This window comes from Entelurus aequoreus, linkage group LG01 (genome assembly GCF_033978785.1).
Source record: "Entelurus aequoreus isolate RoL-2023_Sb linkage group LG01, RoL_Eaeq_v1.1, whole genome shotgun sequence".
Classification (NCBI taxonomy): Eukaryota; Metazoa; Chordata; class Actinopteri; order Syngnathiformes; family Syngnathidae; genus Entelurus; species Entelurus aequoreus.
The window spans coordinates 101,231,663-101,257,150 of record NC_084731.1 but is presented as its reverse complement, the minus strand read 5'-3'; the positions used below and the strand labels follow the sequence as shown (position 1 = coordinate 101,257,150).

The following is a 25,488-nucleotide window of genomic DNA, read 5'->3' as shown; positions in this document are numbered from 1 at the left end:
AGTCTGCAACCGAACGTGACGTCACGTGCAACAAAGGTATTCAAGATTCAAGATGCTGTTTATACCCGGGAGTACCGACGGAATTCGGTCGGTGCCTGTAAATGTACAGAATTCGCTACCCATCCCTACACTCATGTTCCACGTTCTCTGCTGTCTGGAGACGCCGCAGTGTCCGCACATGAACATTTTAAAAAGTGAAAGCCCCGCCCCCTTTGGACTAACCTCCCTTTGTTCGGTTGCAGCGCTGGAATGATGAAGATTGGCTGCTGGTAAGTTCTCACACTCATTAACTTTACTCGCCAGTGCACGCTGACAGGAAGTGACCTCACCCTGTCGCCACGCGGCTCCAGTCGCACGCTGCGGCGCTGGAACCGCGTGTGTCGCAGGAACTGTCGCACCGCCGTCAAATCGGTGACGTTCTATTGGCTGGTTCTGCTGCTCGTCTTCCTCAACACGTCCCTCAGCGCCTCAGAGCACTACAACCAACCTGAATGGCTGACACAGGTGCAGGGTACGTACGCCGTGGTGCGCGTGGCGTGCGTGCGGCGGTGACAACGTGTCTGTGTGTGTGCGTGTGTGTGTGTGTGGTGCAGACATCGCCAACAAGGTGCTGCTGTCGCTGTTCACGGTGGAGATGCTGCTGAAGATGTACAGCCTGGGCCTGGCGCATTATTTCGTGGCCTTCTTCAACCGCTTTGACTGCTTCGTGGTGTGCGGCGGCATCGTGGAGACCATCTTGGTGGAGCTGGACATCATGCCGCCGCTGGGGATCTCCGTGCTACGCTGCGTCCGCCTGCTGCGCATCTTCAAAGTCACGCGGTGAGAAGTTGCATTAGTGCGGGCTCCTCACAGCCCCGTCCCCCCCTGACCGCCGCCTCTCTTCCATCTGCGCAGCCATTGGACGGCCCTGTCCAACCTGGTGGCGTCGCTGCTCAACTCCATGAAGTCTATCGCCTCGCTGCTGCTCCTCCTCTTCCTCTTCCTCATCATCTTCGCGCTGCTGGGCATGCAGCTCTTTGGCGGGAAGTTCAACTTTGACGAGACGCAGACCAAACGTAGCACCTTTGACGCCTTCCCGCAGGCGCTGCTCACCTGCTTCCAGGTAAGTCCACTTTTCTCGGGGGGGACGTCAAGAGGCGGGACTTGATGATCGACGGCGAGTGTGTGCAGATTCTGACCGGCGAGGATTGGAACGTGGTGATGTACGACGGCATCATGGCGTACGGCGGCCCCGTCTTTCCCGGGATGATCGTCTGTATTTACTTTGTCATCCTCTTCATTTGCGGAAATTGTATCCTTCCTGTGTCGCCGTGCGTGTAACAGCACACTTTTTCTAATCCAAGGTGGACCAAGAAGAGAACCATAAGGAACACCTCGAACATTAGCCACAAGCCGGTTAGCTAAGAGGGTAATTATTTTGTTTGCTGTTTAGTGCTAAATCTTTTTATTACGGGGGTGAATCGTTGGGCACCTAAAAATTCGATCTGATTCATTCCGATTCCTTTGTTGGAATATTCGATTCAGAATCGATTCTCGAGTCAAACCGATTCTCGCAATGTATTATTTGGTATAATTATAATGAAACTTTTTCAAAACAGGTTAGAAAAGCTCCTTTTGGTTGCATGGAGATGGCCTAGAAATTACTTTTTAAAAATGTATTGTTATAATTAAAAAAAATAAATAAATAAAAATTTAAAAATGTAATTATATATATATATATATATATATATATATATATATATATATATATATATATATATATATATATATATATATATATATATATATATATATATATATATATATATATATATGTATATATATATATATATATATATATATATATATATATATATATATATATATATATATATATATATATATATATATATATATATATATATATATAATTTTATTTTATTTATTATTATTTTTCTTATTATAAGAATACTTTTTAAAAAAAAGTTAATAAATGTTTTGTTTTTTTATCGATTTTTTTTTTTAAATTATGAATTGATTTTGAATCAGCATGAATAAAAATCAGGATTCAGATGTAATTCAAATTGATTTTTATAAACATTTTTCAATTTAAAACTTTCTTTTTGCGGTTTTGGATCAAGATTAATAAGAATCGCGATGTAAATGTGAATCTTTTTTTTTAAATTGATTCTTATAAACAAAATTTTATTTTTTTCAGCAATTTAAATTTTTTTTCATCTATTTTGAATCAAGTTGAATAATAATCATGATTCAGATGTGACTTGTTTTTTTAATTGATTCTTATAAACAACATTTAAAAAAAAAAAAGTTATACATTTTTTTTTTTAAATTACAAAAACGTTTTTAATCGATTTTTAAAAAATGTAATCCATTTTGATTCAAGATTAATAAGAATAATGATTCAGATGTAAAACGATTAAAAAAAATGTGATTCTTATAAACAAACATTTTTTAAATATTTTTTGAATCGATCTTTTAAAATGGGCAACACAGTGTCACAGGGGTTATTGTATGTGCCTCACAATACGAAGTTCCTGGGTTCGATCCCCGGTCTCGGGGTCTTTCCATGTGGAGTTTGCATGTTCTCCCCGTGGCTGCGTGGGTTCCGGCTTCCTCCCACTTTCAAAGACATGCACCTGGGGATAGGTTGATTGGCAACACTAAATTGACCCTAGTGTGTGAACGTGAGTGTGAATGTTGTCTGTCTATCTGTGTTGGCCCTGTGAGGAGGTGGCGACTTGTCCAGGGTGTACACCGCCTTTCGCCTGAATGCAGCTGTGATAGGCTCCAGCACCCCCTGGACTCCGAAAGGGACAAGCGGTAGAAAATTGATGGATGGAACTTTTAAAAGTTGTATCGATTTTGAATCAAGATGAATAAGAATCTCAATTCAGATGTGAATCAATTTTTTTTAAATAGATTATTATAAACAAACCATTTTTAATACATTTTTATCAAATTTTTAACATTGTAATCAATTTTGAATCAAGACGAATAAGAATCGCGATTCAGATGTACATCAATTTTTTTTTTTTATGTTTCACTTACGGTAATTGAATCAGTGTTTTTTTAATAGATTTTTCTAAACCAAAAAAACATTGTTTTAATAGATTTTAACAAACAAAAGGTAGAACATGATTTGATGGATTTTGTATTAAGATGAATAGAAATTGCGATTCTGATGTGAATCAATTTTTTGAAAAAAAAAATGTTTCAACAAAAAATAAACATATTTCTTTAATCGATTTTTTAAATTTATGAATCGATTTTGGTACGGGATGAATAAGAATCGTAATTCAGATGTGAATCCATTTTTTAAAAATGTATTCTTATTAAAAAAAAATTTTTAAATAGATTTATCGACTTTTTAAATTATGAATCGATTTTGAATTGGGGTGAATAAGAATCGCAATTCAGATGTGAATCCATCCATCCATGCATTTTCTAACGCTTGTCCCTTTTGGGGTCGCGGGGGGTGCTGGAGCCTATCTCAGCTGCATTCGGGCGGAAGGCGGGGTACACCCTGGACAAGTTCAGATGTGAATCAATTTTTTTTAAATAGATTCTAATAAACAAAACATTTTCAATACATTTTTAATCAACTTTTAAACATTTTAATACATTTTGAATCAAGAGGAATAAGAATCGCGATTCAGATGTACATTAAACATTTTTTTAATGATTCACTTAATTGAATCAGTGTTTTTTTAAATTTAATTTAAATTTTTCTTAACAAAAACAATTGTTTTAATAGATTTTTACAAACAAAAGGTAGAAAATGGATTGATGGATTTAGTATTAAGATGAATAAGAATCGCTATTCAGATGTGAATCCATTTATTAAAAATAGATTCTTATATACAAAACATTTTTTATAAATTTTTTACATTTGAATCGAGAGGAATAAGAATCGCGATTCAGATGTAAATCGATTTTTTCAAAATGAATTCTTATAAACAAAAAATTTTAATGGATTTTTAATCGTTTTTTAAAATTTGAATCGATTTTTTTATTTACCTAATTGAATCTTTTTTTTTTAATAGATTTTTATAAACAAAAAAAATAGATTTGAAAAAAGAAGTAGGAAATGGATGGATGGATTTTGTATAAGAATCGCTATTCAGATGTGAATCGATTTAAAAAAAATGTATTCTTATAAACAAAAACAAAAAACCTTTTTTTAAAAATTTGAATTGATTTTGAATCAAGATAAATAAGAATCGCGATTCAGATGTAAACTTTTTTTTTTTTTTTTTAAATGATTCACTTAATTTAATCTTTCTTCATTTTTTTATTTTTTTCCCCCAAACAGAGTAATTTTTTTTCGATAGATTTAAAAAAACAAGAGGTAGAGAATGGATGGATGGATTTTGTATTAAGATGAATAAGAATTGCGATTCAGATGTATGAACAAAAAATAAACATATTTCTTTAATCGATTTTTTAAAATTATGAATCGATTTTGAATCGGGATGAATAACAATCGTAATTCAAATGTGAATCATCCATCCATCCATTTTCTACCCTTGTCCCATCAATTAAAAAAAAAAGGATATTCTTATAAAAAGAATAAAAACAATTTAATCGACTTTTTAAATTATGAATTGATTTTGAATCGGGATGAATAAGAATTGCGTTTCGGGTGTGAAATAATTTTTTTGGCGCAGCGCTACTTCTTAACGTGGCTCAGACATCTTGCTCAACGTCTTCTTGGCCATCGCCGTGGACAACTTGGCGGGAGGGGACGGAGACGACAAGAAAAAAGAGTGAGTGTCGACACAGACAAGCAAAAGGTCAAAGGTCAGGGCACGGCCTCATTGTGTTTGCCGTGCAGGGAGAAGACGCAGGGGGCGGAGGAGGAGACAGAGGAGGAGCAAGTAAAGGTGAGGACGATGATGACGATGGCGAGTGTCATGTCGCTCCTTGACATTGCGTCCGCAGGTGGACATCGACGAGGACACGGAGTACGAGGAAGAAGAGGAACTTCCGGAGGGCGAAGACGGTGAGATGATGTCATACAGTGGGGATGATGGCGGCGGCCATATTTTCTGACCTCACAATGGCCCCCAACAGACGGCGGCGTCCAGCTGAAGATGGCCGACCTGGCCCTGCCCAAAGAGAAAGTCACGCCCATCCCCGAAGGCAGTGCCTTCTTCTGCCTCAGCAAGACCAACCCGTGAGTTTTGCCACGCACCCCGCAGACACTTGCTGCTGGCTGTACGCCGTTTTGACGTCAACATGTGTGTGTGTGTGTGTGTGTCTCCAGAATCCGCGTGGGGTGTCACATTCTCATCCACCATCATATTTTCACCAACCTCATCCTCGTCTTCATCATCCTCAGCTCGTGCTCATTGGCCGCTGAGGATCCCATCAGAGCGCACTCCTTCCGGAACAACGTAAGTCCGCGCACACGCACACACAGGTGCATTCTGGGAACAACAAAAATGGCGGCGAAAGACTGATACTAAACTGGCTTGGTGGAGGGAGGCGGAGCTTGAGCAGATTATTCCAGAAGTGGGTCAGTGCCCTGACGAGAAAAATCACCAGTCTGAACGCGCACGCACACGGCGAGCAGCAGCTGTGCTCACGCAACGCCGAGCAATCCCGGACACGCACGCGCGCACAGATGTTGGTTGTGTAGTGCGCGTGTGTGACACACACACACACACACACACACACACACACACACACACACACACACACACACACACACACATACACTTCACTAATGATGCCTCAACTTAAAGGAGTTTGTTTCGTACTTGGTCAGCCGGTCACTGTGACTGGCGGACATGTGTGTCAAATGTCACCTGCTTGATTCCGTCTCAATCAGGATTACAATTAGTGTCTGATCGCTGTGCTGTAGCGTGCGTATGATCAGGGGCGTCCCCATTTGATATCGATTTCAGATATTGGTCCGATATGGAGAAGAAAAAAAACAAGTATGGGATGATATGGGCATGTAAAATGTCCGATAGCAGCAGTCCTGCAAAACATTCATGCCCTGTAAAATTTGGGCTGACTTCTTCACAGTATTTAAATTTTTTTAAATCCTGTTTTCGTGGGTTTTGTGAGCTGGATGCCCAAATGATATACAAATAAACAACTAAATACTTGAAATCGTTTAAGGTGTGGGCCCTGAATCTATATTCTATGGAAGTGTAACGTTATGAATGGAATTATGGAAATAATTTTTTTTTTCCATGATATTACATTTTTTGGGAAAATTAGTGTATCTTTTTTGTTTTGTTTTTTGTTTTATAAAGACAAAGCTTTGTGTCATTATTATTGGCTGATTTCAACATTTTGGCTTTTTTTCATAGTATTTTGCTGTTTTCCCAACTTTTCTCTTGTGTTCTTTGTTTTGTTTTTTGTAATGTAAAATTGTAAAATTTTCGTCTCGTATTGACTATTGCAATTGTCTTTTCCCTCTTTTCAACAAGTCAACGCTAAAAAGACTTCAGACTGTACAAAATGCGGCTGCCAGACTTTTGACCGGTGCACCCAGAACAGCCCATATCACCCCCGTTTTATCCAGTCTTCATTGGCTTCCAGTTAAATTCCGCAGTGAGTTTAAGATTTTAGTCCTGACATTCTGTGCATTGCTTGGCCGGGCCCCTCAGTACATCACTGACTTGCTATGCCGCTACTCTTCAGGGCGCAGCCTCTAGGCCAGGGTGTTCTAAAGATCCCAAAAACTCGTTTTAAAACCCGTGGAGACCTGGCATTCCAGGCTATAGCTCCCAGACTCTGGAACAACTTCCACCAGTCCCTCCGTAATCTTGACTGTGTTGAAACTTTTAAGAAACATTTGAAAACTTATCTTTTTAGTAAAGCTTTTAGTTAATGCACCTTTTAACTATCAATTTTAATCCACTTTGTATCCTTTTTATGATGTTGACCCTGTTGTTTTAATTGTATTGTTGTTTTACTTCACCTATGTTTTGTACAGCGCTTTGTGAGTTTATCTGTGAAAAGCGCTTTATAAATAAAATTGACTTACTTACTTACTTACTAATGTGCCAAGGGCTAATAACAAACGAGTCACAGGCAACAGAGGGCCCCTTAACTGTTTATGGCCACTATAGTCTCAGTACCATAGTATATTTGTTCATCCTATGGTCACATATGGAACGCGAGTCATATGCTTGTCAGCTTCTCAGCGTCGGAAGTAGTAAAATCAGCTGTTCACCTGACAGGTTTTTTCTCTTTGATAAAAATGGATATCAACAGGGAAGTCCTTTAGCCGCCGCCTTGTTTTATCATATATTGCTGCCTTTGCATAAGTCAATGTTTAGTTTAGTATTCACAATAAATCAACACAAAATCCATACTTTGGAGCAATGTTCACAGACTCTATTGTTAGTTCCCCTCGCACGATGATGATCATGGTTAAGGGAAGAGTTTTTTGATGTTGGATGCTATATCATGGAGCTGCAACAATGCGGGTGTAGTGGGTGGCCGTGCTCGGAGGGTTGGGGCCGCGGTGTCGAGAGCCACGGGATGAGAGGCTGAAGAGAGAGAGGCGAGGCGTGCGGGCGTGCGGGCGTGCTCAGAGGTTAAAATGGTTGCCTGATTGCGGGTCTGTTTGTCACGTGCTGATGTCATATTATTACTTTTTTTTTTCTAATATCTTCGCGATCGACCGATAGGGTTCCAAAGATCAACTGGCAGATCGCGATCGATAGGTTGGCGACTTCTGTTGTAGGCTAAAGGCTACTGGAAGATAGCAGCTTTTTTCTTTAAAAAATGTTACGTTAAAAGACAAGATATTGTATACATTTGTGATTGCAATAAAGTAATAAAAAAAGATTTACGCAGCCTTTTTTAATTTAATCAATTATATTGCCTTCTCTCGTGATACAAACCTATAAATGATCCCTTCCTGGGTCAAACTGGCACAATAATATGAGCTTTACAAAACATGTAAAAGGTCCTGCATGTCATAAATGCGTAAAAATAGCCTAACCACTAGTAAGGTTGACAGGTAAAAACAATAAAACATTCACTGTCCTATCCAGAGGTGTCCCGATCTGCTATTTATATTAAATATCGCTAGGATTTTACCAAACAAACAAGCAACAGGGTGATATCGCCTTGTGTGTAAAATATGCCATACAGGCAGTCCTGCAGCGTTTTTATGCGTGCAAATCTGGACAGCCAGTTAACCTGTAAATGTTCTCCAATAAGCACACAAGGTTGGTATTTTCCTCTCTTTGAGTCAAGTCATTTACAAAACATTTTGTGTTGGTTGGATTTTAAAAAAAAATTGCATCCTTATTAAGGAAAGGTTGTTTGCATTGGGTCGTATAAGTAAATTCTGCGCACTGTTCCATTCAGAGCATAATTAAAGGTCATTGACCGGAATTTCTCATATTTACCACTTGATGGCGATAGAGTAGCATCGAAGGCAGTCTTAAAATGAATGAAATCCCCTTGCGGGCAAGATTCCTTACTTAACGTATGATGTTTTGTGGGCCAAATTGAAGATGTCTGTGGGCTGCATTTGGTCCGCAGAACATAGTTTGGACACCCCTGATGTAACCTCTTTGGCAAAGTCAGCAACTATATAAGCGTCCTTTTTTTAATCATGGTTGTACGGAGCCCCTAAAGGGACATGGGAATTTTTTTTTTTTAGACATGTATCTCGTGGCCACGAGAAACTTTTTATAAAAAAAAATTAAAAAAATAAATATATATTTATTTTTTTATTTTTTTATTTTTTTTAATAAAAAGTTTCTCGTGCGCACGAGAAACTTTCTCGTGGCCACGAGAAACTTTCTCGTGGCCACGAGAAAGCATTGGATGCGTGCTGATGGTTTGATGTGTGTTAAAATGGCAGTTCAGGAGTTAATATGGCTGTATTTCCAATTAGGACTTTCCCCCATGTGTGTTGTGGCAAAATGTGAATGCTTGATTAGTAGGTGTGAGACAAACACTTTATCTTCCTGGTTATTGTAACGCTACGTGTTTGACATTATTTAAGACTTTATCATGCCCGGGAAAGGACAGTTTTCCTCTTCTGTGGCCGTGGGGGGGTGGCCGTGGCTTGCGGACCTGCAGCGAAGTGGAGTGTGTCAGTTAGTCCGATGTTGATGTGATCAAACTTCTTTCTTGCTTGGAAAATACACACAATTGTAACTGTTATTTCTTCCTGCAAATAATAAATATGTACAACGTGTTTGGATGTATTCATTTATGTAAAATTGTCATTAAATGTAATATTGCCTGACAAAAAGTGATTCGACGTACGTAATATTTTGATATTTACACATCGCATATTTACACACGCGCATCTGACTAGAATACCCTTATGTGCATTACATATATCAACATCAACTACCTACTGTACTGTTTACTTGTTGAAATACCCTTTTTAGAACAAATATCTACCCACATAATTTATATGTGTATATATGATATATATATATATATATATATATATATATATATATATATATATATATATATATATATATATATATATATATATATATATATATATATATATATATATATATATATATATATATATATACACGCACACACACAGATATACATGTATACTGTATAGGAAGAAACACACATACATATATACAGTATACATATATACACACAAACACTGCACAACCAATGCTTTCTCGTGGCCACGAGATACATGTCTAAAAAAAAAAAAATTCCCATGTCCCTTTAGGGGCTCCGTATGGTTGCAATTGTGGACGTTTTTATTTCATATTTGAGAGACAATCAAGTGCGCCAATGGCGCCGCCGTGTACTCTCGCAAATATGTAAACAGGATGTGACATAGGGGCCCCACCTCTTCAAAATGGCCGTGCCCGCTTGTACAGGAAGTGATGTCATCAAGATGGCAGCCCCCATAGGGTTTCCAGTGGCACACAAACAAAAGTGTTCACGCACAAAGGCACGTTTGGCTCCATCTAAAGGTTCGTAAACCGAAACGGTCGTAAATCAAGGTTCCGGCTAATATCGTATCCGATTAATATCGGTATCGGCCAATACTCAAGGCTCCAATAGCGTATGGGAAGTGAAAAAGTTTGGGACACCCCTTACAGCGCTGATGATGTCATGGTGTGTTCAGGTTCTAGGCTACGCCGACTACGCCTTCACCTCCATCTTCACTGTGGAAATCCTGTTGAAGGTAAGGAAAAGATGACTGCCGTCCGTCTTTTACCCGCTAACTTCCCGTCTATCTCTGCGGCCAGATGACCGTCCACGGAGCGTTCCTGCACCAGGGCTCCTTCTGCAGGAACTGGTTCAACTTGCTGGATCTGCTCGTCGTCAGCGTGTCGCTCGTCTCGTTCTTCCTGCAGTCAGTGCTCACCTTCTCACAAAGCTAGCTTGTTATGTAGCAGTTAGAATCACAATATTTCCACTTTTTCCAGGGCATAAGCTTTTTTTTTTTTATGCAAGATTGTGAATTGATTAAAAAAATATGTTGATAGTGCTGCCCCCTGTTGGAAAAAATGCTACAGCACATTGATTAATACTTGTGTGTGTGTGTGTGTGTGTGTGTGTGTGTGTGTGTGTGTGTGTGTGTGTGTGTGTGTGTGTGTGTGTGTGTGTGTGTGTGTGTGTGTGTGTGTGTGTGTGTGTGTGTGTGTGCGCAGTTCCAGTGCTATCTCAGTGGTGAAGATCCTGAGGGTCCTCCGTGTGCTCAGACCTTTGAGGGCCATCAACCGAGCCAAAGGCCTCAAGGTAAACAGAGGCGTGTGTGGCTCAAAATGGCCGCCTTTTGTGATATTTGATGCTTACGCCTTGTGTGTGCGTGCACACTCCCCAGCACGTGGTCCAGTGTGTGTTTGTGGCCATCAAAACCATCGGAAACATCATGATCGTCACCACGCTGCTCCAGTTCATGTTTGCCTGCATCGGAGTGCAACTGTTCAAGGTGAGATCTCTATGCAGAAATATGTTCCTACGTTTGTCTGGTCGCTACGATCATCACGCTGTCGTGTGTCCAGGGTAAATTCTATCGCTGCACAGATGAGGCCAAACACACTCCCGAGCAGTGCAAGTATGTCCAACCTTCACTCGTCTGCTCATCAGCATTATGAGGTCGTCTTTAATACGTGTGTGTGTGTGCACGCAGAGGGACCTTTGTGGTGTACAAAGATGGCGACGTCAACCATCCGATGGTGCGAGAGAGAATCTGGCACAACAGTGACTTCAACTTTGACAACGTGCTGATGGGAATGATGGCGCTCTTCACCGTGTCCACCTTTGAGGGCTGGCCTGCGTGAGTATTCTGTGTGTGTTTGTGTGTGTAAATGGATGGGTACCGAATACTTTACAACTTTTTTGGCACCGACCCAATCCCGCCAGTCCTAAAGTGGACCGATTCATGTACAAACCCCGTTTCCATATGAGTTGGGAAATTGTGTTAGATGTAAATATAAACGGAATACAATGATTTGCAAATCCTTTTCAACCCATATTCAATTGAATGCACTACAAAGACAAGATATTTGATGTTCAAACTCATAAACTTTTTTTTTTTTTTGCAAATGATAATTAACTTAGAATTTCATGGCTGCAACACGTGCCAAAGTAGTTGGGAAAGGGCATTTTCTGTTATGATCCGCTGCCCGGATCATACTTCTCTTTATGTTTTCTTGTCACATGTGTTTTCAGCACCTTGAGTTTCTGTTGCCATGACTGCAGATTGCTCACACCTGCCTCTGGTTAGTGTTCGGGACGCGCACCTGTTGCCCGGGCGCTAATCAGAGGGCTATTTAGTCTATACGCTGGCCTCACTCTGTCTGGCTTGCTAGTTTGTTTCCATACAACAGTTGACGACGTTCGATTCCTGCTAAATTTCTGCTAGCTCCCACGCTAGCCCATTTGCTTGCTAGCTCCCACGCTAGCCCATTTAGTTTTTGCCTTTTGTGCTATGTGCACGTCTTTGTTTTTTCCCAACTATGATTTGTTGTTAAATAAATAATTTTCCTACCTGCAAGCTGTGTCCGCAGCCCGATCTGCATTCCTGAGAGAACCACATCCGCATCTTTATGCGACCAGGTCGTCACAATTTTCACCACTGTGTTACATGGCCTTTCCTTTTAACAACACTCAGTAAACGTTTGGGAACTGAGGAGACACATTTTTTAAGCTTCTCAGGTGGAATTCTTTCCCATTCTTGCTTGATGTACAGCTTAAGTTGTTCAACAGTCCGGGGGTCTCCGTTGTGGTATTTTAGGCTTCATAATGTGCCACACATTTTCAATGGGAGACAGGTCTGGACTACAGGCAGGCCAGTCTAGTACCCGCACTCTTTTACTATGAAGCCACGTTGATGTAACACATGGCTTGGCATTGTCTTTTTGAAATAAGCTGGGGCGTCCATGGTAACGTTGCTTGGATGGCAACATATGTTGCTCCAAAACCTGTATGTACATTTCAGCATTAATGGCGCCTTCACAGATGTGTAAGTTACCCATGTCTTGGGCACTAATACACCCCCATACCATCACAGATGCTGGCTTTTCAACTTTGCGCCTATAACAATCCGGATGGTTCTTTTCCTCTTTGGTCCGGAGGACACGACGTCCACAGTTTCCAAAAACAACTTGAAATGTGGACTCGTCAGACCACAGAACACTTTTCCACTTTGTATCAGTCCATCTTAGATGAGCTCAGGCCTAGCGAAGCCGATGGCGTTTCTGGGTGTTGTTGATAAACGGTTTTCGCCTTGCATAGGAGAGTTTTAACTTGCACTTACAGATGTTGCGACCAACTGTAGTTACTGACAGTGGGTTTCTGAAGTGTTCCTGAGCCCATGTGGTGATATCCTTTACACACTGATGTTGCTTGTTGATGCAGTACAGCCTGAGGGATCGAAGGTCATGGGCTTAGCTGCTTACCTGCAGTGATTTCTACAGATTCTCTGAACCCTTTGATGATATTACGGACTGTAGATGGTGAAATCCCTAAATTCCTTGCAATAGCTGGTTGAGAAAGGTTTTTCTTAAACTGTTCAACAATTTGCTCACGCATTTGTTGACAAAGTGGTGACCCTCACCCCATCCTTTTTTGTGAATGACTGAGCATTTCATGGAATCTACTTTTATACCCAATCATGGCACCCACCTGTTCCCAATTTGCCTGTTCACCTGTGGGATGTTCCAAATAAGTGTTTGATGAGCATTCCTCAACTTTATCAGTATTTATTGCCACCTTTCCCAACTTCTTTGTCACGTGTTGCTGGCATCAAATTCTAAAGTTAATGATTATTTGCAAAAAAAAAAAAAGTTTATCAGTTTGAACATCAAATATGTTGTCTTTGTAGCATATTCAACTGAATATGGGTTGAAAATGATTTGCAAATCATTGTATTCCGTTTATATTTACATCTAACACAATTTCCCAACTCATATGGAAACGGGGTTTGTAAAATCCAGCGGTGCCATGTTAGAGTACCTGCCTGCGTTACACTTCGCCACTTGGAGATCACTACAGCAGCACTGAGAGCGGACTCAGTCAAACTACCTCTCGTGCCAACAAAGCAATGCACTCAAAAAATGCTTCGACGTCAGTTAAGTAAGGCTTTAGTTGTCCAAAAATGTGCCAGCTTGATGCTAATTTACATTGGCTTTGCTATTGACGTGCTACTGATTAGCAATTTTACCTGGCGATTTAAACACCTCCAAATTTTTTGGAAGAAAACTACAACTACTGCAATTTGCAATCAAACAGCTGGTGCTTGATAAGTACAATACTCACAGTATTAACACTTTGTAGGGCGCAACAAAATACTAGTTTCAGCAAAAACTATACAGACTAGCCAACACACCATAAACTATACACTACTGCCATTTAACGTCTCAGACTTGCAACTGTCATTGCGACTCATTAATGTTATTGTCAGACAAAGTATAACAACTGGACAGCAGTTATCACAATAAGCTAATTTTTAAATGTCTGTGGAGGTTAACTGAATTTTTTGCGTTTGAATTTCGTGAACTGAATTTTTTTTTACATCAAATTATAAACATTTTTGAGCAACATTTTTGTTAAAGATAAATATATAAATATAATAATAATGTAAATAGATAATATATCAATATATAATAATAAATATAATAATACAAATTATTAAATGTGTAAAAATTCTGTGGAAAAATAAATTAATTGCAGAAATATTAATTGCTTCAAAACTATAGACCTCCTACCAGTGAATTAAGGCTGAAGCAATCGATCTTGTCTCAGAACCAGCCACTGAGGTGTCAAGTTTGCAGTCACGTGACACGAATATTGTGATAAATAAGACTGTGTTAAATATTTCTGCACTGGATTTTTCCGCACTAATTTTTTTTTAACAACTTGAATTTTTAAACACAAATGTTTTGCTCACAAATTTTTATTCAATGAAATTGTCAGCATAAATTCAGTTCACAAAGTTCAAACACAAAAAAATTCAGTCTCCAAAAAAAGCTTTTGTAATAAAGACGCAAATTAAGCTCCATAAATGTTGCAATAAAAAATGTGATTTTATTATCAAAAACAAATCATATTTATTAACATACACAAAAGTACTATAAATTGATACCTGTATCAATTCCTAGGTACTAGGAATTGGTACTGTATCAGTTCAAATGTGAACGGTACCCATCCCCTTGTGTGTGTGTGTGCACGGCTTTAAACCTTGAAGCTCCGCCCCCCCAACAGCCTGTTGTACAAGGCCATCGACGCCAACGGGGAGAACTCGGGTCCCATCTACAACTACCGCGTGGAGATCTCCATTTTCTTCATCGTCTATATCATCATCATCGCCTTCTTCATGATGAACATCTTTGTGGGCTTCGTCATCATCACCTTCAGGGAGCAGGGTGAGCAGGAGTACAAGAACTGCGAGCTGGACAAGAACCAGGTGACCCACCTCCACCCGAATCTCTCCCGTACACGCGGAACGCCTGCGCTCAAGTCTTCTTCCCTGTGTCGTCCACAGCGCCAGTGCGTGGAGTATGCCCTGAAAGCCCAGCCTCTGAAGCTCTACATCCCTAAGAACCCGGTCCAGTACAAGTTCTGGTCCATCATCAACTCCACCTGCTTCGAATACGTCATGTTCGTGCTCATCCTGCTCAACACTGTCACGCTGGCCGTCCAGGTAAACTCCAGGCGTGGAAGTGGGGGCGGAGTTATTCATTATGCGCACTCACCGCGTGATGTTCTGCACGCGTGCAGCACTACGAGCAGTCCAAGACGTTCAGCGACATCATGGACATCCTCAACATGGTCTTCACCGGACTCTTCACTGTGGAAATGCTGCTAAAGCTCCTTGCGCTGCGACTCAGGGTGAGGCGCGACGCCCATGTTTGCACAGGAAGTGTTTCCGTGGTAACGACAGTCTCGCTTGCAGCATTACTTCGTGGATGCGTGGAACTCCTTCGACGCGCTCATCGTGGTCGGCAGCGTGGTGGACATCGTGGTCACAGAGTTCAGCGTACGTGTGTGTGTGTGTGTGTGTGTGTGTGTGTGTGTGTGTGTGTGTGTGTGTGTGTGTGTGTGTGTGTGTGTGTGTGTGTGTGTGTGTGTGTGTGTGTGTGTGTGTGTGTGTGTGTGTGTGTGTGTGTGTGTGTGTGTGTGTGTGTGTGTGTGTGTGTGTGTGTGTGTGTGAGCTGATTGTCCCTTCCGCGTGTGCGACAGAGCGGCGAGGACAGCTCTCGAGTGTCCATCACCTTCTTCCGCCTCTTCCGAGTGATGCGGTTGGTCAAGCTGCTGAGCAAAGGGGAGGGCATTCGCACGCTCCTCTGGACCTTCATCAAGTCCCTGCAGGTCTGAGGGCGGGGCTTAGGCAGCGGCTCCCTAGCCGCGCTCGTTAACTGCGTCTCGCGTGTCCCCGCAGGCGCTGCCGTACGTCGCCCTGCTCATCGCCATGATCTTCTTCATCTACGCCGTCATTGGCATGCAGGTGAGCTGGTCGCGCGCCTGGCGCAGGCGTGAGGGGTCATCAGTGAGGTCACGCGTGTGGTGTGACTTGTCTTCGTCAGACGTTTGGAAAGATCGCCATGCAAGATCACACGCAGATCAACAGGAACAACAACTTTCAGACTTTTCCACAGGCCGTCCTCCTCCTCTTCAGGTCAGGTGCTCTTTATCACTTGATCATCATCATCAAAGTCAGCCTCTTACTCAGAGTGTGTGTGTGTGTGTGCGTGTGTGTGTGTGTGTGTGTGTGTGCGTGTGTGTGTGTGTGTGTGTGTGTGTGTGTGTGTGTGTGTGTGTGTGTGTGCGCACTGCAGGTGTGCGACTGGTGAGGCTTGGCAGGAGATCATGTTGGCCAGTCTTCCAGGGAAACGCTGCGATCCCGAGTCCGACTCTGAGCCAGGAGAGGAGTTCACCTGTGGGAGCAACTTTGCTATCATTTACTTCATCAGCTTCTTCATGCTGTGTGCTTTCCTGGTGCGTAGACACACACACACACACACACGGGATCATAACAGTGTGTGTGTATGTTGACCAGATCATCAACTTGTTTGTGGCCGTCATCATGGACAACTTTGACTACCTGACACGCGATTGGTCTATTCTGGGTCCACATCACCTGGACGAGTTCAAGAGGATCTGGTCGGAGTACGACCCTGAAGCCAAGTATGACACAGTCAGCCATGACGAGGGGGCGCGCATACTTCTGTTTATGACAACATGGTAAGGTCAGCTTGTGTGTTGTTGTTGTTGTTGTTGTTGTTGTTGTTGTACCGCTCAGAGGTCGCATCAAACATCTGGACGTCGTTGCTTTACTTCGGAGGATTCAGCCTCCTCTTGGTTTTGGAAAACTCTGCCCTCACAGAGTTGCCTGTAAGGTAATCAGAGCTTCATGTATGTAACATTCATGTAACAGCCTAAAGCTACATATGTAAAATTCATGTAACATGTATCTAACAATTTACAGCTATATATATATCATATATGTAACAATCACGTGACAACATAGAGCTACATATGTAACATTCCTGTAACAACTTAAAGTTACATATATAACATATATGTAGCATTCATGTAAACACATACAGCTACATATGTAACATATATGTAGCATTCATGTACCAACAAAGCTACATGTGTAACATATATGTAGCATTCATGTACCAACATAAAGCTACATGTGTAACATGTATGTAACATTTATGTAACAATTTAAAGCTACATATGTAACATGTATGTAAAATTCATGTAACAACTTAAAGCTACATATGTAACATATGGAACACTCATGTACCAACCTAAAGCTACATATGTAACATGTATGTAGCATTCATGTAAACACATACACCTACATATGTAACATTTATGTAGCATTCATGTCCCAACAAAGCTACATGTGATACATATATGTAGCATTCATGTACCAACATAAAGCTACATGTGTAACATATATGTAACAATTTAAAGCTACATATGGAACATTCATGTACCAACATAAACCTACATAGGTGACATATGTAGCATTCATGTACCAACATAGAGCTACATGTGTAACATATATACATTATATATATAACATATATACATTATTTAACTATTTAAAGTTAAATATGTAACATATTTGTAACATTCCTGCAACAAACTACAGCTACATATGTAACATTCATGTAACCATTTAAAGCTACACATGTGTAACATTCATGTAACAACTTAAAGCTACATTTGTAACATATGGAACACTCATGTACCAACATAAAGCTACATATGTAACATATGTGTAGCATTCATGTAAACACATACAGCTACATACAAGTGTAACATATATGTAACATTTATGTAACAATTTAAAGCTACATATGTAACATTCCTGTAACAACTTAAAACTACATATGTGACATATGGAACACTCATGTACCAACATAAAGCTACATGTTTAACATATATGTAGCATTCATGTACCAACATGAAGCTACATGTGTAACATATATGTAACATTCATGTAACAACTTAAAGCTGTATGTGTAACTTATATGTAACATTCATGTAAGAACGTAACGCCACATATGTAACATATGTGTAACATTCCTGTAACAACTTAAAGCTGCATATGGAACACTCATATTCTAACATTAAGCTACATTAGACTGATCATACGTCCTCTTTTCCCCGGACATGTCCTCTTTTGTGGGGCTGTCCGGGCGGAGTTTCTTAAATGCCTCAAATGTCCGGGTATTTTGAGTTAGGGTTGCGTGTATTTTCAATGTACGTTCAGGGTTAAGAAGGGGTTAAAAACAAAACAAATTGTGAAGGTGTGCGCACGCAGCAGCATTCGTGAGGTAGGGGCAGAGACAGAGAGAGCGAGGGATTGATTGATTGATTGAAACTTTTACTAGTAGATTGCACAGTACAGTACATATTCCGTACAATTGACCACTAAATGGTAACGCCCGAATACGTTTTTCAACTTGTTTAAGTCGGGGTCCACGTTAATCAATTCATGGTAAAGGGATTGGAGAGACAGACAAGACACCCGGTTTGCTTGTTTTTTTTTATTGTATCAATTATCGCTTCCCGCCAGTGTTTTGTTTTGTTTATATTTGCCGGGTCAAATTTCCGTCCACGTTTATTGCGTTTTTATTTTGACTCGCCAAAAGTTTTATCAATGACAAATACTGCCTCAGTTTGCACTCAGACAAGTTTACCGCGAGGGGCTGTCAAAATAAAGACTTCATGGCAAACACTTAGGTGAGTGTAAAGTCAACATTTTTAACTCCAGTAAATGAGTTATTTTAGTCTTTGTGAGTCCATGGAAACTTCACTTTTATCTCCCGCTGGATCCACATCGTTACAGGATGGAGACAGGTTAGCTGTTAGCTTCAAGTTAACCAGCACCCGAGCAGACTCCTCCACCCCAAAAACATACTTTGCAGGTCAAAAAACTGGGCAATTGTTTGCCTTTTGAAGTGTTAATGTGCGAGGAGTATTCAAAAGGAGTCTCTTGAAAAAGTAGCTGACAAGTTAGCTTCACTGACAGTGACGTCATCACCGTCATCGTTTACTGAAGCAGAGATGGTGACTGTGCGTTATGATAAACGCGCATGCGTCGACAGGATCTGCTTTTTATCGATAGATTTATCAGATTTAATTTTTTATTATCTATAGCAGGGGTGTCAAAAGTGTGCCCCGGAGGCCATTTGCGGCCCACAGCTAATGTTTTAAAGGCCCACGGCACATTCTAAAAATACTATTAAAATAAACAAAAACATAACAAAAGTGAAATAAAAAAGCTTAAAGGTGAAATGTAATTTAGAAAAAGTTGCAATGTTGACTAATAAAACAAAGCTGTTTTTTTTCTTTCAAACTGTCATTGCTCAAAACATAATATTGAATCAAAATCAATGTTATTATGAATTATTGACCTATCCAAGGTTCCGATTACTTCACATCAAATATTCCACTTTGAAAAATATTTTGGGTGGAAGAATTTGCATATTTTGTGTGTTTGCCATTAAAAACATAGTTTTGTTTGACAAAAAAAGAGCGGAAAACAAATAAACAAAAAAACAACATAAAAAAATTAAAACATTTTGAAATGAGGGATAGATCTGAAGTTCATGTAGACTCCAGAGATTTAAGCGTTAAATATAAAATGTATGTATGCCCTGGCACACCATTATCATCATTTCATGACTGAAGCAAAACACTTTTTACACTTTTATACTGAAATAAATACACCTACAACTTCTGAAATAAAAACATAGAAAAAACTACCAGCAACTGTAAAGTTTAGATCCATGAAGGAAAGAAGAAAGTGAATGAATGTTTATAACTGAATACATTTACATATGTATACAAAATTGTTTAATTTTTTTTAATTTTTTTTTAATGAATTAAGTAACGTTTATGACAACCTTTTTCCCAAACACAATGTAGAATGTGAGATACAACAGGATAATGCATACGTTTATAATTTTTTTTCAAAACGCTTACAAAAAAGTGGGACCCCAAAAATTTACTGTGGGACCCCATTTTTATGACTTGATGGGGTCCCTGGGATCCCATTTTGAAAATTCCTAGCGCCAACACTGCTGTCAACAGAGGAGAAAAAATTCTTTATTTAAATAAATATATTATTTATAAAGCAAGTTCGGGTATCATTGGCAAATTTTTATCTAGTCCCGGCCTTGGCGTGCTGCCCGCCTTGGCACGCATATATGTGTCCTCTTTTTGGGATTTCAGAATATGGTCAGCCCAATTTATGTAACAATTTAAAGCTACATATGTAACATATATGTAACATTCCTGTAACAACTTAAAGCTACATATGTAACATATGGAACACTCATGTACTAACATGAAGCTACATATGTAACATATATGTAGCATTCATATACCAACATGAAGGTACATGTGTAACATATATGTAACATTCATGTAACAACTTAAAACTATGTATTTAACTTATATGTAACATTCATGTAACAACGTAACGCCACATATGTAACATATATTTAACATTCCTGTAACAACTTAAAGCTGCATATGGAACACTCATGTTCCAACATTAAGCTACATGTGTAACATATGTGTAGCATTCATGTAACAACATTAAACTACATATCTAAATGACATGTAACATTCTTGTAACAACTTAAAACTACATATGTAACATTCTTGTAACAACGCAAAGCTACATATGAAAAATATGTAACATACATGTAACAACTTAAAGCTACATATGTAACATATATGTAAAATTCATGTCACAACATAGAGCTAGCATACATGTAACGAACAATATTTATTACAAGAGTAGAAATAAGGTTCACTAGTAAAATGTCAATACAGAGTAAAGGTTTAGTTGTTGTCTTTAGACTTGTAATGTTCTGTGTCCTGATGTAACATGTAACCTCCGTGTTGTGGTTAGCGTCTGGTCGCCATGAACATGCCTCTCAACTCAGACGGGATGGTGACCTTCAACGCCACCCTGTTTGCCCTGGTGCGCACGGCCCTGAAGATCAAGACCGAAGGTACGGCGGCGAGAAGCGTCCTGACCGAGGTCACAGGCCTCCTTGTTGACGCGCTGTGCTGTCGCTAGGCAACGCGGACCAGGAGAACGAGGAGCTGCGGGGGATCATCAAGAAGATCTGGAAGAGAATGAAACCCAAACTTTTGGATGAAGTCATTCCACCGCATGAAGGTACAAACATTAGCGCTAGACTTAGCATGCTAGTTGCTTCAGTGTCACAAACAAGCATCAGCAGTATAGGAAGGATGTGTGGAAGTGACATGACAGGTGACTGTTACCATGGTGCTGCTTCCTGCAGAGGAGGAAGTGACCGTGGGGAAGTTCTACGCCACCTTCCTGATCCAGGATTACTTCCGCAAGTTCCGCAAGAGGAAGGAGAGGGGGGGTTTGAGTGTCGAGACGGAAGCCACCAACCCGTCAGCCATACAGGTGCGTCAGTCACATGTCCTCACGTGCACTTTCTAGCCGTGCACGTGTTAACCCGCGCGTGTCGGCAGCTGTGCAAAGCCGGTCTGAAGACTCTGCAGGATCTTGGTCCAGAGATGCGCTTGGCCCTCAACGAAGACCTGGAAGAGGGGGAGGAGGAGGAGGAGGAGGAGGAAGAGGAGGACGCCATGAGGGATGAGGAAGAGGTGGGCTTTCTTCTTTAACCGTGCACTCACATGCACTCACATGCACTCACATGCACTCACGGCCCTTCCGCCTCTGCAGGAGGACACAGGGGGGCCACACCGAGACAGACGAGGATCCATGCTGACCACGCCCACAGGTAATGCCCTCTTTTTCAAAGGTGGCCTCCTGCGTGGATTCACTTAGCCCCGCCCCCTTTTACCCACAGGCCCGGGGGGTGTAGTGGGTGACGGCGGCGTGCTGAACGGCGGTCTGATCCATCGCGTGGGCTCGCTCGCCAAAATGTCCAGCGGCAGCGACTACGACATGTCGCGGCGGGACAATCTGAGGTTATCTGTCAATCATCACCGCCGCCGATCCTCGGTCAGGAATGGCCTCGTAGACCACGCCCACAAGAGGCCGTCCTATCACAAACATGGAAGGTAGATTGTGAAATAAACAATGATGGGGATAGGACATTCTAAAAATATTATAAAAATATATTTTTTTAAACATAAAAAAGTGTCAAAAATAACAAACAGGTGAAATGTAACCATTAAAAGTTGCAATGTTGACTTAGATAACACAAAGCTGCCATGCAGGCTGTTTTTTGTCATTGCTCAAAAAATAATAATGCATAAAAATCAATGTTGTTATGAATTATTGACCTATTTGAGGCTCCAATTATTTCACATCAAATATTACACTTTGAAATAGTTTTGGGGAAAATATTGCAATTTAAGTGTGTTTGTCATATATGGGAATAAGAGCATGAAACAAACCAATTTTTTTTTTAAAGATAAAAAACTCATAACTGATGAATATATTTGAAATTTGAGATTTAACAGTTGAAAGTAAAAAAAAATGCATGGCTTATTTTTAAACACTTTTATGAGTGGGACCCTTTTGGATCCCCAATAATTTTTTTGTGTTTTTTTATTTATTTATACTGTCATTGCTTAAAAAACAAACAAACATTAAAATCAATGTTGTTATGAATTATTGACATGTTTAGGGCTCTAAATACTGTACATCAAAAATTCCACTTTGAAATATTTTTTAAGTTTTCTTTGACAATTAGGACATAAAACAAACAAAAAAATAAAATAAAAAAAATAAAAAGCTCATAGTGGATGGATAGATCTGAAGTCAATCTAAAGATTTAAGAGTTGAAGAAAAAAAAGCTTTTATGAGTGGGACCCTTTTGGATCCCCAAGATGTTTAGTGGGATTTTTTTTTTAAACTGTCACTACTCAAAAAATAATAATGATCAATGTTTATTTTGTATTAATTATTGACATATTCAAGACTCCATTTACTTCACATAGAACATTACATTTTGAAAAATTATTTGGAGAAAATATAGCATGTAGCGTAAAATATAGCATATATTTGCACGATTGTACCAAGACAAATTCCTAGTTTGTGAACCCGTTCTCAAACAATGGCAATAAAACTATTCTGGTTCTGATTCTGATATTTAAAAAAAAGTTTTGACCAAAAGGGCTTAAAACATAAAAATAACAAATAATAACTTTATATCGACAGATAGACCTGAAGATGATCTAGACATTTAAGCATTGAATGAAAAGTATATATGACTTATTTTTTACATTTTTATGACAGCGCCCCTTGAGGGGAGCCCTAAAGGTTAAAAATGTATATATTGTATTGATTATGACGATGAAAAATATCAAATTGGCCCCCGCATGCTTTGATTTTTTCAGTAGAAAAAGTTTGGACACCCCTGCTGTAGTTCCTGTAAGGTCCACTAGGGGCTGCTGATTGGGCTGTGATTGACAGGAGGGAGTCCAGGGACAGACACTGGAGGAATGGAGACATGGACGGTTCCAGAGACACGGCGTACTACAGCCGAGAGGAGGACGCCGACAGCCTCACCTCTCCAGACAGGTGTGTGTGTCTGTGTCTGTGTGTGTGTGTGTGTGTGTGTGTGTGTGTGTGTGTGTGTGTGTGTGTGTGTGTGTGTGTACATTTAAATGTGTGTGTTTTGCAGGTATTACCCCGATGAGCCTCCTCTGCACTACGATGGCCACGCCCCTTACGGCCACCACGGCGAGGGCAGGAGGACTACGCGGCGGCGCCTTCTCCCGGCCACGCCCACAGGTGAGCTATTGGCCTCGATGACATCATCATCCTAGATGGCTGACAGCGTCTTGTGCCCGCCAGGTCGAAAGCCGTCGTTTAACATCCAGTGTCTGAGACGTCAGGGCAGCAGCGACGACTTACCCCTGCCGGGGACGTACCACCCCACCTCCCCCCCACGCCGCGCTCGCACTCAGGTACGCACACACACACACACACATGCATCTGGTCTTTACACACACACACACACACACGTTCCTGTCTCCAGCAGACGTATGGCAGTTACGAATCTCATCAGTCGTCCGGTCGCTCCTCGGCGGCGTCCTCCGCGTCGTGGGCCAATCCGTGCCCTCGCCGCGGGCGCCTCCTGTACGCGCCTCTCATCCTGGTGGAGGAGGAGGGCAGCCCCCCTTGGGGCCAGCGAGGGGTTAGGACAGGAGGGGGCGGGGACTGCAAGAAGGAAGCAGGAAGAGGTAAGGAACACATGTCGTGTCATGCAGCACCACGTGCAATGTTGTGTTTCCACCACCAGGTATCAGCGTGACCGGCGCGGCTCCCACACCCGCCTGGTACGGCGACCCAGCAGGTGAGGCCCGACACTCTTAGATCCTCACCGCCAATCTCTTGTCTGATTATGTCATTGCCTGGTTTAGCCCCGCCCCCTTACAGAGCCTACACCACCCTCAGAGTTCCTTCTCAGCTCAACGCTCCCTTCGGCGAGAAAAGAGGCTCAGCTGACAGCCTGGTGGAGGCGGTAAGCGACCGCCAGACCCGACTAGCAGGAAATAACCAGACCCGACTAGGCGATTGCATGATCACTGTTCTAAATAATCAGACCCGACTAGTCAATTGCATGATCATTGTTCTTCTTAAAAACCAGACCCGATCAGTCGATTGCGTGATCATTGTTGTTCTAAATAACCAGACCCTACTAGGCGATTGCATGATAAGTTTTGTTCTTAATAACCAGACCCGAAACGGCGAGTCCCTGACCATTGTTGTTCTAAATAATCAGACCCGACGAGGCGATTGTATGATCACTGTTCTTCTTAATAACGAGACCCGATCAGTCGATTGCATGATCATTGTTGTTCTAAATAGCCAGACCCGACTAGGCGATTGCATGATCATTTTTGTTCTTCATAACCAGACCCGAATAGGTTAATGCCTGACCATTGTTGTTCTAAATAACCAGAACCGACTAGTTGATTGCATGATCATTGTTGTTCTAAATAACCAGACCCGACTAAGCAATTTCATGACCATTGCTGTTCTAAATAACCAGACCCGACTCATCGATTGCATAATCATTGTTGTTCTGAATAACCAGGCCCGACTAGTCGATTGCATGATCGTTGTTGTTCTAAATAATCAGACCCTACTAGTCGATTGCATGACCATTGTTGTTCTAAATAACCAGACCCGATTAGTCGATTGCATGATCATTGTTGTTCTAAATAATCAGACCCTACTAGTCGATTGCATGACCATTGTTGTTCTAAATAACCAGACCCGATTAGTCGATTGCATGATCATTGTTGTTCTAAATAATCAGACCCTACTAGTCGATTGCATGATCATTGTTGTTCTAAATAACCAGACCCGACTCGGCGATTACATGACCATTGTTGTTCTAAATAACCAGACCTGAATTGTTGATTGCATGGTCATTGTTGTTATAAATAATAATACATAAATGGGTTATACTTGTATAGCGCTTTTCTACCTTCAAGGTACTCAAAGCACTTTGACAGTATTTCCGCATTTACCCATTCACACACACATTCACACACTGATGGCGGGAG

At 40.9% G+C, this 25,488-nt stretch overlaps 1 protein-coding gene across 2 annotated transcripts in view; it reads left to right on the top strand.

Moving 5' to 3' along the window:
• The window catches only part of LOC133660437 (voltage-dependent L-type calcium channel subunit alpha-1D-like), a 58,234-nt gene that overhangs the window by 30,579 nt on the left and 2,167 nt on the right, over positions 1 to 25,488 (top strand). Inside the window, exons 14-51 of one of the 2 annotated variants that reach the window (XM_062063939.1) lie at positions 243 to 269; positions 351 to 511; positions 594 to 819; positions 895 to 1,102; positions 1,171 to 1,291; positions 4,691 to 4,766; positions 4,835 to 4,883; positions 4,942 to 5,002; positions 5,074 to 5,176; positions 5,267 to 5,396; positions 10,100 to 10,159; positions 10,224 to 10,330; positions 10,629 to 10,716; positions 10,802 to 10,909; positions 10,983 to 11,035; positions 11,111 to 11,257; positions 14,686 to 14,887; positions 14,966 to 15,124; positions 15,202 to 15,312; positions 15,377 to 15,460; positions 15,664 to 15,792; positions 15,863 to 15,928; positions 16,008 to 16,099; positions 16,260 to 16,419; positions 16,481 to 16,608; positions 16,724 to 16,820; positions 20,870 to 20,972; positions 21,041 to 21,142; positions 21,270 to 21,400; positions 21,469 to 21,603; positions 21,683 to 21,740; positions 21,810 to 22,023; positions 23,384 to 23,491; positions 23,595 to 23,704; positions 23,768 to 23,880; positions 23,952 to 24,156; positions 24,216 to 24,269; positions 24,337 to 24,437. In XM_062063939.1, the coding sequence (XP_061919923.1) occupies positions 243 to 269; positions 351 to 511; positions 594 to 819; positions 895 to 1,102; positions 1,171 to 1,291; positions 4,691 to 4,766; positions 4,835 to 4,883; positions 4,942 to 5,002; positions 5,074 to 5,176; positions 5,267 to 5,396; positions 10,100 to 10,159; positions 10,224 to 10,330; positions 10,629 to 10,716; positions 10,802 to 10,909; positions 10,983 to 11,035; positions 11,111 to 11,257; positions 14,686 to 14,887; positions 14,966 to 15,124; positions 15,202 to 15,312; positions 15,377 to 15,460; positions 15,664 to 15,792; positions 15,863 to 15,928; positions 16,008 to 16,099; positions 16,260 to 16,419; positions 16,481 to 16,608; positions 16,724 to 16,820; positions 20,870 to 20,972; positions 21,041 to 21,142; positions 21,270 to 21,400; positions 21,469 to 21,603; positions 21,683 to 21,740; positions 21,810 to 22,023; positions 23,384 to 23,491; positions 23,595 to 23,704; positions 23,768 to 23,880; positions 23,952 to 24,156; positions 24,216 to 24,269; positions 24,337 to 24,437 (4,387 nt within the window). The remainder of the gene's footprint in view (positions 1 to 242; positions 270 to 350; positions 512 to 593; positions 820 to 894; positions 1,103 to 1,170; positions 1,292 to 4,690; positions 4,767 to 4,834; positions 4,884 to 4,941; positions 5,003 to 5,073; positions 5,177 to 5,266; positions 5,397 to 10,099; positions 10,160 to 10,223; positions 10,331 to 10,628; positions 10,717 to 10,801; positions 10,910 to 10,982; positions 11,036 to 11,110; positions 11,258 to 14,685; positions 14,888 to 14,965; positions 15,125 to 15,201; positions 15,313 to 15,376; positions 15,461 to 15,663; positions 15,793 to 15,862; positions 15,929 to 16,007; positions 16,100 to 16,259; positions 16,420 to 16,480; positions 16,609 to 16,723; positions 16,821 to 20,869; positions 20,973 to 21,040; positions 21,143 to 21,269; positions 21,401 to 21,468; positions 21,604 to 21,682; positions 21,741 to 21,809; positions 22,024 to 23,383; positions 23,492 to 23,594; positions 23,705 to 23,767; positions 23,881 to 23,951; positions 24,157 to 24,215; positions 24,270 to 24,336; positions 24,438 to 25,488) is intronic. The other variant, XM_062063947.1, reaches the window with a different exon arrangement.